The sequence below is a fragment of the Rhinoderma darwinii genome, chromosome 1 (assembly GCF_050947455.1).
Source record: "Rhinoderma darwinii isolate aRhiDar2 chromosome 1, aRhiDar2.hap1, whole genome shotgun sequence".
Lineage (NCBI taxonomy): Eukaryota > Metazoa > Chordata > Amphibia > Anura > Rhinodermatidae > Rhinoderma > Rhinoderma darwinii.
The window spans coordinates 457,703,378-457,715,805 of NC_134687.1; the positions used below are offsets into that span (position 1 = coordinate 457,703,378).

The following is a 12,428-nucleotide window of genomic DNA, read 5'->3' on the forward strand; positions in this document are numbered from 1 at the left end:
ACGCTTGGAATTAGGTCCAAAAAGTTCAATCTTGGTTTCATCAGACCACAGAATCTTGTTTCTCACAGTCTGAGTCCTTTAGGTGCTTTTTTGCAAACTCCAGGCGGGCTTTCATGTGACTTTTACTGAGGAGAGGCTTCTTTCTGGCCACTGCCATAAAGCCCAGATCGGTGGAGTGCTGCAGTGATGGGTGACCTTCTGGAAGTTTCTCCCATCTGTACACAAGATCTTTGGAGCTCAACCAGAGTGACCATTGGGTTCTTGGTCACCTCTCTTACCCAAGGCCCTTCTCCCTCGATTACTTAGTTTGGTGGGGCAGACAGCTCTAGGAAGAGTCCTGGTTGTTCCAAACTTCTTCCATTTAAGAATTACAGAGGTCACTGTGCTCTTGGAAACTTTCAGTGCAGCAGAACATTTTTTTGTACCCTTCTCCAGATCTTTGCCTCCGCACAATCCTGTGTCTGAATACTACAGGCGGTTCTTTCCTCCTCATGGCTTGGTTTTTGCTCTGATATGCATTGTCAGCTGTGAGAACTTATATAGACAGGGGTGTGTCTGTCCAAATCATGTATAATCAAATGAATTTACCACGGGTGGACTCCACTCAAGGTATAGAAGCAGTACAAAGAAGGTCTAGAGAAATGTTTCCACTTTGTCATTATGGGGTATTGAGTGCAGAATAATGGGGAAAAACTTGATTTTTCTTATTTTAGCACAAGGCCTCCACATAAAATGTGAAAAAAGTGTAAGATTCTGAAGACTTTCCGAATGCACAGTACTTCGAGGTCACATTGCATGTCAATCTTAACATTGTGGGGACATCCCCGTCTGTAAGCTGCTCTCAGACAATTGCAGAGTATAACGTCCCCACGTCTCGTCTGATTATATACACTGTGTAGTAGGAGCTCTTAACATCCACTTGTTTAACTCTGTTGACAGGAGTTGTCTGGTCTTTTCCAATGTGCTGCAACCTTTTGGATATAAAAATAGAACCATATACAGTACATTATGCTTACCTGCATTCCCTCTGGCATCCACCCCCTCTTCCTTGGCGTCTGTGATGCTTCATCCATGTAATGTCATGTGGCTGTATCCTCCAGGTGATGTTTTCGTCAATAGAATTTCGACATCCGTAACTGTGGTTGGAAGATGCAGCCATGTGACTCGGAGCAAAGGAGACCGGCGGTAGGGGCCAGAGGAAGATTTTCACTCTTGACAGATTTGTTATTTTATTTTTCATTTGTTTCTAGGACCAACACCATAGTTCTGATTGATGGAGAAGGACAGGTGACCTTCACAGAACGCACAATGCTAAACTGTGACATCACTCAGTGGAAAACTAGCACTTATCATTTTAAGCTACAACACTAGAACCTCAACTTAAGGAAAAGTATCTGTTAACCAAGGATAACTATACAAATCAAACATGCTGAACGTCTGGTGCCTGAAATATGATAAAACATATTAAATAATTGAAATAACTTTAATAGCCAGCACAAAAGCCAGAGAACCAAAATAATTCCTGCAGTGCAAATGAAAGCACAACCACCACAGTGCGAAATATCTTTTTCGTCTCTCAAAATATTTTTAACTTTGTCTTATTTATGCAGAAAGCACATAAATAATGCATCAAATGCTGTAAAAAACATGGGTAGGAAAAACATGAAAATGATAAGTATTTCGATATTGTATGTGTAAACTGAAAGGTGGCGATCTGTGATTTGCAGCCCCTGGTTATGCTTTAAGTATATATATCAATAAATGACATGGCTAATAATGTAAACACATCACACTGAGATTTGTAATGAGACAAGATAGCATTAATGTCCTATCCATGAGTCATCTTTATTTTCTTACCGGAGCTTAGGGTTAGATTTTAATGACTGATCTGGACACAAGATATTAACTAATATTAGCACTGGCTGTTAGCTAGCGCTGCTTCCTTTCTGAATAGCTTTTAATAAAAATGTCAAGTTTTTTACAAGGTCCAGTTTATCATCAGTCAGGGAGGGGGGAATAATGCAATAATGATCCATAATAAAATTTCCTATAAACTTAAATGCTTAGGTACCATAGGATTGAAAATTCTAAACAATTGGAAGTTTGGATGGATTTACATGGACAAACCTGTATTTATCAACACTGGCTGTAACGTCTGTATGTTGGCACTGCCAGAGGTTCACACGAAGGTATGGACATCTGCACGACATCATTTTATGTGCCCCAGCAGTGTAGGATGTTAGAGTAGGGGTCTATACAATTACTGCTGCAAATGCCAGTTTCTTACTATCAGGTCATTTTCCTACTTTGGGAATGTAGTGTTTAGTAGCTGCTTTTCCAGACAATTGGGTGCCAGACTAACAGAATTTCACTGTACTTTAACATTTATTTACAAAAAAAAAAAGGCCTAGCCCCAAACATTGTAAAGGTAAAATATTTTCTCAGACATTCAGAGATGGTTGTGAGGCATTACTTTCTCAAAGTCGATAAAACTATTAGTTGTGGGTTTTCACACAATTTTCCAAATATTTTTAATATTTCACAAATTTGACTAAGTAACTGCATGATGAATTCACATGAGGCTACCACTGAAGCTGCACAGGCTGGAATACAACAGTTAAACATAATAAGGCTGGGTTCACACGACCTATTTTCAGATGTAAACGAGGCGTATTATGCCTCGTTTTACGTCTGAAAATAGGGCTACAATACGTCGGCAAACACCTGCCCATTCATTTGAATGGGTTTGCCGACGTACTGTGCAGACGACCTGTAATTTACGCGTCGTCGTTTGACAGCTGTCAAACGACGACGACGTGTAAAAATACAGCCTTGTCAAAAGAAGTGCAGGACACTTCTTTGGACGTTTTTGGAGCTGTTTTCTCAGACTCCAATGAAAACAGCTCCAAAAACGGACGTAAAAAATGCTGCGAAAACGCTGCGAAAAACGCGAGTTGCTCAAAAAACTTCTGAAAATCAGGGGCTGTTTTCCCTTGAAAACAGCTCTGTATTTCAGACGTTTTTGGTCACTACGTGTGCACATACCCTAAAGCTTCACTTTGATGACATATATCTTCTATGCAGTTTTAGGATGAACATTTGACAATGTATAGTGGTCGCTACACCTTGGGAAGCCTTATTGGAGGCATACAAGATAAATATGGGAATATTCATTGAGTCCTGAGCTATCCAAAGGGCCAAACCCAAATGTCAAAAAAAAAAAAAAATTATTTAGTGTGGCGAGAACAGCTGAAGATACTTGCAGTTTCAGGCTGGTTAGAAGTTGAGAGCTCATAGAGGAGATCCTCAAAGATCCTGACCGTGAATTTATAAGAAATCGTGAGGACATAGTGGATTTGCTGAATTAAATGGAATGTCTGACGTGTCCGGATACTGTGGTGCAGACTTGCCGAGTTAAAAGTATATGCCTGTCTCTTGTTGCTATTAACCATGCCTGCCATAGTGTAAATACCTACCCATATCCAAAGGTTGAATATCAGGTAAGGTTTGCCCAATTAAAAGTTGGGATTGACAGAAATGTAGTGCAGTTCTACTATTTAGAACGCCATTCCCCAGCTCTTGCTGGAAATTGCAAATAACAATGTAGGACTTTAGAAAATATCAAACTCGTATTTGTACCTGTCAGTTTAAACCAAAAGAAATCCATGTTCACTGGGTTTCTTTAGGGAAACAGGTGTTTTTATATTTTATGCACACATACACTGTACAGCCATAACAGAAAAACCACCTGCCTAGTATTGTGTAGGTCCCCCTCATGTTGTCTAAACAGCTCTGACCCGTCGAGCCATGCATTATCTTGTAGAAAGAAGCCACTACCATTAGAGAATACCGTTGCCATGAAAGGGTGGACTTGGTCTGCAACATAGTTTAGGTAGGGGGTACATGTCAAAGTAACATCCACATGAATGCCAGGATCCAAGGAATCCCAACAGAACATTGCCAAGAGCATCACTATGCGTCTGCTGGCTTTCCTTTTTCCTATAGTGCATCCTGGTGAAATCTCTTCCCCAGGTAAGCAATGCACACGGGCCTGGCCATACAATTCTGATGCTCACATTCCCATTGTAGGCTTTCGGCGGTAGACATTGTTCAGCATGGGCACTCTGACCAGTCTGCAGCTATATAGCCGCAAAGGCAGCAAGCTACGATGCACTGTGTGTTCTGACGCACTTCTATAATTGTCAGCACTCATTTTTTTCAAAAATTTGTGCTACAGTAGATCTTCTGTGGAATCGAATCATTTGGGCTAGCCTTCACTCCCCACAAGTGTTATTGATCCTTGGGGAGCCCATGACCCTATCATTGATTTAAGAGTTGTCCATCCTTGGACCACTTTTGGTAGATACTAACCACTTTATACCGGGAACACCCCACAAGACCTGTCATTTTGGAAATGTTCTGACCCAGTCAATCTAGCCAATACAATTTAGCCCTTGTCACTCAGTTGCTCAAATTCTTACAGTCTATTTGCATGAGTTGCTTTTTACAAAAATAGTGTGGTTTTTCCGCTATTCTGAAAAATCGGAGCAAAAAAAAAACTTGACAAACTGAGAAAACCGACTCCTGTAAATATACCCTTATGCTTGCCCATTTTTCTTGCTCAACTTCAAGTACTGACTGTTCACATGCTTCCTAATATATCCCACACCTAGACAGGCGCCATTGTAACCAGATAATGTTATGCACTAAACCTGTCATTGGTTTTAATGTTATGACTAAACGGTGTATGCTGAAGGTAAAGTTTCAAAAATTATACTGAATACAATATATAATTGTAAACCAGTATTATTATACAAATAAAGAATTGGGCTTAAATGAGGGTAAGAAGAACATATTTTTAGTTTTTTCAATACAAATCGTTAATCTCTGTAAAAGATGTTAGATTAGATTTACTTCAATGTTAATGGCTAGCAGAATGTTGTTTGCTAAGGCAACCCCACTATCAAGTTTATTGAACTGAAATGTTCTAAAATGTGTATACTTGAGCTTGAATCAAAGTATCTGGTATGTTTATCTTGCTGATTTAAAAGCATTGATGTGTATTCTTTTTTATTATTATTTATTTACATTTAATACTCAAATATTAAAATCATATTTAACATTAAAATGTCAAATGTGAGGTTCAAAGTTTGTCATTAATATAATGTATACATGTAATACTATGTTTTAGGCACTTCAGGGGATTTGTGTGTATTTCAGTATTAGGCCTGATGCACGTGGCTGAGTCATAAACACTATGACTGTACGGAGGCACATAGCGTCCCTAGGGCTCCATCATACAGAGGCACAACAAGAATGTCTCTCGGGTATAGTAGTTGGTTATGTGTCACCTGAACGGTTATATTACAACACCTCCAGAATAATCTTACAAAACATCAAACTCCGTTTTATCATGAAAAAATACTTGAGAACAGGGAGTCTTTACGCCATAGTCAAAGAATAAAGATGGATATTTTTCTATATTACATACAATAATATACATATACAATATATAAAAAACTCAACAAGGTTCTAAAAAATTAAGGTCTATTTGTGGAACAGTCACAAAAAACCATACAAAAATGGGTAAGGTAACACTGCTGTACAGTACAAATTTCACTGCTATTCAACCCAGGATAGTTTTGACAGCCACAGTCTATGTAAGTTGGTAATGAGTAACAAACTATCATACACTGTAACCATCCATAGCCTTATGATGTTAAGTGCATATTCAATCTTTTTTAGTCCTCTGCATAATCATGGACACAGATCAAAAGAAAAGGCAATAACCTGAGGTAATAAGGAATCAACAACTATGTCCACCTGGTAACACCAGGGGAACCAGTAAAGGCAGTCTTACCCATGAAGTTAGGGATGAGAGTGGTTCACACGGTAATTTAGGCACCCCGACGCGCCTTTCGCCGGTATCGCTTCCTCAGGGGGTGTGTACTGCTGTGTAATCTGTCTGTTTAAATAGTGTCAACAATTATCACTCAGTGTGTTCCGGTCTGTCCGAGTTCCCGCATGCGCGGGATTGCCTGAGACCACGAGATCTCCGTCTCCCGTCGTCATGCGGACACTGCGCCTGCGCGCCCCCAGAGACGCGTCTCCAGGGAAAACGCGCAGGCGCAGCACCCGCATCTAGAAGAGAGGAGACAGAGGGCGGGCACTCGGCATCACAGCGACACGCGCAACCCCAAGGAAAATGGTATAGCAGTGGCGAGTCTGTCTGTACAGAGTCTGCACATTGCCTATAATAATGTTTGTTTATATTCTATACTGATGTCTTATTATTATTATTTTTTATATTCATCATTAGATGTCTTTTTACATGATTTTTCATGTACCTAACGCACTGTTATAAATTAATAACTTTTTTGATCCTAGGTTTATTCACTTTTTTCACATCTATTTGAATTATAGATTTCTACATTTACTGTTTTATTTATTTACTCACACTCTGTTTATTTTGACAATAATGTATTTATCTTCACTTCGTACATTTCTATATTCATACTCTGTTTATTTATCAATAATGTATTTCACTTTAATTCAACTTCGGTTGTACACATGGTGTTATTATATGAACCCAACTTATGACGGGGTGTTATTTTTACTTTTCTCTTCTTTTCTGATCTGGACACAGAGCATGGGGAAATGCTGTTTGAGGTGATCGACATAGACAGACACAGACAGACTCGCCACTGCTATACCGTTTTCCTTGGGGTTGCGCATGTCGCTGTGATGCCGAGTGCCCGCCCTCTGTCTCCTCTCTTCTAGATGCGGGTGCTGCGCCTGCGCGGTTTCCCTGGAGACGCGTCTCTGGAGGCGCGCAGGCGCAGTGTCCGCATGACGACGGGAGACGGAGATCTCGTGGTCTCAGGCAATCCCGCGCATGCGCCGTAGACCGGGAACTCGGACAGACCGGAACACACTGAGTGATGATTGTTGACACTATTTAAATGGACAGATTACACAGCAGTACACACCCCCTGAGGAAGCGATACCGGCGAAACGCCCGTCGGGGTGCCTAAATTACCGTGTGGACCACTCTCATCCCTAACTTCATGGGTAAGACTGCCTTTACTGGTTCCCCTGGTGTTACCAGGTGGACATAGTTGTTGATTCCTCATTACCTCAGGTTATTGCCTTTTCTTTTGATCTGTGTCCATGATTATGCAGAGGACTAAAAAAGATTGAATATGCACTTAACATCATAAGGCTATGGATGGTTACAGTGTATGATAGTTTGTTACTCATTACAAACTTACATAGACTGTGGCTGTCAAAACTATCCTGGGTTGAATAGCAGTGAAATTTGTACTGTACAGCAGTGTTACCTTACCCATTTTTGTATGGTTTTTTGTGACTGTTCCACAAATAGACCTTAATTTTTTTAGAACCTTGTTGAGTTTTTTATATATTGTATATGTATATTATTGTATGTAATAAAGAATAAAGATGGATATTTTTCTATGACTTTGAAGTAAAGACTCCCTGTTCTCAAGTATTTTATCATACAGAGGCACTCCATGTTCTGCCAAACTGTTCCTCAGTACGTCACCGCATTTCAGATATGTTCTCTAGTAGAGGCAAGGTTTCTAGGAGAAAATATCTCAATATATACGACATCTGATCGAACATGCCATGATTTATTTTTATGTTGGATTCATATAGAATACAGAAAAAGACGGAGTGCCTCTGTATGAAATTTGAGTCATATGGAGGTACAGTAGTGTTCCATAAAAATCTCTGGGCGCTATATTATGGCTCCAAACGACTTGAAGGGCACTCTCTGTTTTAATTGGTTGTTCTAGGTTACGTCTACCATCTGTGCAATTTTAAGGTGGAAGTGCAGGCTCGGAATATACTGCCTTGACCTCAGTCTGTGTGCTCTTCCCTCTTCCTTCCTGCTTCTAATATACTGACAGGACCAGCCAGGAGCTTGGCTCCTGACTCCTGTTTTCCTTACAAGCTGTCCTGCTCTTCTCTAATATAAATAAGATAAGAGTGAAGACCTACTTAAAGGGCCTTTTACACCAGCCGACAATCGGCCGTTGCAGCGAGCGCCAATCAACGAGACATCTTTGATCGGCGCTAGTTTGCTCCTGTCACACGGAGCTGTGCATGGGGATGAGCGGTCGTTACTCCGATCATTCATCCCCATACATCATCATCATTTCGATAGCGCCGCCCCCTGTTTACACAGGGAGATGCGCTGCCGACAACGATAATATTTACTTTTTAAAACGATATGATCAGCAGATGATCGAGCGTTATATGAGCGTTCGTCTGCACGATAATCGCACAGTGTAAAACCCCCTACGGGCCAATGATCGGACAAAGCGTTCATATGAACGCTCGTTCCCGATCATTGCCTGTGTAAACGTGCTACCGACATTATGGAAATGCATGGGGACGAGCCATCTTAGTAACGTACTGGTTCCCACACATAGCTCCTTGTGAAAGGCGCAAACGAGCACCGATCAACGAGCTGTCTCATTGTTCGGTGCTCGTATTTATGGCCTATTTTGCCCAGTGTAAAAGGACCCATACACCAGCAGATGATTGGTCAGATTCAAATGCTAACTAGAGACCGCGCACAGAGATAATCACCTAATGTGAATAGGTGTAGCGACTCAACGACTAGCAATAAAACGCTCGTTGACCGGACAAATAATCGTTTATGCGAACGTGAAAATAACCATTAGTCTGTCTGCGGTATGTAAACATGAATTGTTTGATTTATAGCATATACGGGACATTGTTAGGCGACTAAACTATACATTTAGAACGATTATTACGATAAAGTAAATACTTCTCTGTAATCACTATTCATTCTCCATTATACCACTTAGCTCTGACTCTCCTTATCATATAGGCTCTTATGTGTGGACAGCAATTCAGTTTCTCTATGCATCCTATAAGGCTCACATTGAGCGTCTAATAGGAATGTATAGAAAGACTGACTTGCGGTCCACACACAAGAGCCTATATGATACGGAGAGTCAGTCACGTAGTACAACGAAGGGACCGGAACAGAGATGATAATTCTTCAATAAAGCGCTCGGTAAATAAATGAACAACTATACAATTCATTACATGTCTATTACAAACAGAGGAAACTCTAAATAGGTATATGAAATGGGTTTTATAAACTGGACAACCCCTTTAAGTAAAAATTACCATTAACACACCATAGCTAGTGCATAGCTGTGATTACACAAAAATAGCAGCATTCTCTAGAACCTCCACTCCAAAATCAAAGAAAGAGCCACCTGTGTCAATCCCGCCTTTATAGCATATCCGGTTCATGATTCACATTTCTCCTCGTCGAGAATGTCGGCATTCCCTACACACAGCCACAAATCTTTACTAGGAAAGACTGGGCCCCATAGCAAACCTTTGACTGGGCCCCCCCATCTCCTGGGTGCCACACACAGACCCCCATTGTAGATAGTGCCTCCTGTAGATTGTGCCATATACAGCCTCCCACTTAGATTGTGCCATACAGCTTCCCCTGTAGATTCTGCCATACAGCCCCCCTGTAGATTCTGCCATACAGTGACCATGTAGATTGTGCCATACAGTCCACCCTGTAGACCGTGCTATACAGCCCCTCTGTATACAGTGTCATAACCCCCTTGTAGATATGCCACACTTCCCCCTGTAGATAGTGCCCCCCTCCCACTTTTTAGACCGTGCCATACAGCCCCCTTGTAGATAGTGCCCCCACCTCCCCCTTGTAGATAGCGCCCCCACCTTCCACTTGTAAATAGTGCCATACAGCCCCTTGTGGATTGTGCCATACAGCCTCCCTGTAGATAGAGCCCCCACCTCCCCTTGTAGATAGTGCCATACAGCCCCCCCTGTAGATAGTGCCATACAGCCTCCCTGTAGATAGAGCCCCCCACCTCCCCTTGTAGATAGTGCCATATAGCCCCCCCCCTGTAGATAGCGCCATATAGCCCCCCCCTGTAGATAGCGCCATACAGCCGCCCCAAACAAATAAAACAAAAAAACTTTATACTCACCTAAACTAAAATAAAAAATTAAAGGAGACACGGCGCCACATGGTGCAATAAAAGTGATAGAGCCAATGGGAGCAAAATGAGAAATTCGCTCACCTTAGATAATGGACACCGTATAGATGTCACAAAAGCGAGAAGCTGCTGCCAGGTCCATACACACACAAACCTAGTTTGCTGTCAAGGGTAAAGCTGAATGCAGTAGGACAAAAAGGACCAACGGCGCTGCTAGTAAGAATGTCCAGGTAGAACGGATTGAATTAAGGTATTTATTGCAAAAGACAGGGCTATTTGCAATAAATACCTTAATTCAATCCGTTCTACCTGGACATTCTTACTAGCAGCGCCGTTGGTCCTTTTTGTCCTACTGCATTCAGCTTTATACTCACCTAGGCACAGTTCCTGTAACAAACAGAGCTGCTCCAAAGCACCAAAGCCGATGGGATCCTTGCATAGGACGGCGTGCTCCAGTGATGTCATCACGCCGGCCTGCGCAGGGATCCTGTCCCTGCGCTTTGATAGTCCTAAAAACGCAGATACTATTGAATGTGGCATCGCTATCGCTGTAGCAGCCATAACGGCTGGTAGCAACACCACCTGGCATGAGGGGGGCCCCATAGCAGCTGCTCTGGCTGCTACAGTGGTAGTTATGCCACTGGCTGAATGACCAGAGCCGGTATGATTACAGCCAATTCTGACACTGTTACTCCCCACTTGTGACAGTATGGGAAAAAATATTTCGGTATTTTGAGACTGGAAACAAAGGAGCAATTTAAATGCCAACTTGTTATACGCCATATAAACAGTAGCTAAAGTTGTCTTTTCTCACATAGTACAGCGCCGTGTTAGAATACAAATATTTTTACCCACTTCTTATTTATAATGTTATATAAAAGTATTCCATTAATAAAAGTCCAACATTTTTATGGAGGTTGGCATTTAAACTGCTAAGTTTCCATTGATTTGATTTGATTTGATAACACGGGAAGGACTTCTTATTTACTATGGATTTGTATGGCCATTTTCTGCTGAGTGTTAGCACGTGACATGAAAGAGTGTGACATACACTGACCAAAGGCAAATATTTATGGAATAGTTGATCCGCCGTGTTAGATTTTTTTTTAATCATTGTCGGGTGCAGTTGTTTGAAAGTCGTTCATGCCAAATGACCGATCTACTTCCAGTAACTTCTACTTCCTAGAAGTCCAGGCTAGGCCACAGATGTAGGCAGAGATCTATCAGCGACATGTTAAAATGTAAACAAGTCATTCAGAAAATGGCTATTGTAATGTCCGTGGCTGCTGGCTGGCAGCTCCGTTCCCCCCCTCTCCTCAGGAGACGCCAGCGCTCGCGTCCTCACCTCAGCCGGATCCCGTAGGGTGCGCGCGCACGCTCGTGCCCGCTCTTAAAGGGTCAGCGCGCGCACCAGACCTTGTTGATGAACCTTGACCCGTGAGTACCCTGGACTATAAGAGGGGTCCAGCCCCCTAGTTCTATGCCCTAGCGTTGTTGTGTTCCCTAGTTTGTCTATGTGATGGCCTCCTAGTTTGTTACCTGTTCCTGTACCTGTCCCTGTTCCTTGCATTTCCATACCATCCTGGTCGAGCACTGTGCTGTGCCAAAGTTGTGTCGTTCTGCATCCACGTCTGATCTGCTTCACCTTGCCTGACGTCTACCTGCTGCCTAGTCCAAGCCGAGCCTGAGCTGCCGCTGTCCGAGCTGCCACAGGTACCTATACGAACTATAGACTTTCACCTGCACCCTGTTGGCCAGCTGCCTTAGGCTATGTTCACACGGAGTATTTTGCAGGAGGAATATCTGCCTCAAAATTCATGTTTGGGAGTTTTAGGCAGATTTTCCTCTCCCTGCACGCCGATTTTCACGGAGTTCTTCGCGGCGTTTTTCGCCCGCGGCCATTGAGCGCCACGGGCATAAAACACAGTGAAATACGCTTTCTCTGCCTCCCATTGAAGTCAATGGGAGGTCAGAGGCAGAAGCGCCCGAAGATAGGGCATGTCGCTTCTTTTTCCCGCGAGTCAGTTTTACTGCTCGCGGGAAAAATACGCCGACGCCTCCCACTGAAATCAATGGGAGGCATTTTCGGGCCGTTATTGCCGAGTTTTGCGACGCGGTTTCCGCGTCAAAAAACTCGGCAAAATACTCTGTGTGAACATAGCCTTACCGCCAAGGCGGTACGGCCCAGTGGGTCCACAGACCCTTCGTGACAGCCATGTAAACCCACTAATTTATGGCCCGCTTTAACTCAACAACTGCTAATCGTCTAGAGTTTAAAATCTTCTTTTTATACCAGTAAACACAGTAAATTGACCTGACTGTGTGATGGAGGTTATGGAGCAATGTGATTTATTAAGTAACAGTGAAGAAAAGAAAGGTCCAGCG

General features: G+C 42.4%; 1 protein-coding gene across 2 annotated transcripts in view; it reads left to right on the top strand.

Moving 5' to 3' along the window:
* The window catches only part of TANGO2 (transport and golgi organization 2 homolog), a 256,910-nt gene extending 255,127 nt beyond the window's left edge, over positions 1-1,783 (top strand). For both annotated transcript variants that reach the window (XM_075832535.1, XM_075832529.1), the window contains exon 9: positions 1,251-1,783. In XM_075832535.1, the coding sequence (XP_075688650.1) occupies positions 1,251-1,371 (121 nt within the window). In that variant the 3' untranslated portion in view covers positions 1,372-1,783. The remainder of the gene's footprint in view (positions 1-1,250) is intronic.
* Positions 1,784-12,428: the final 10,645 nt, after the last annotated feature.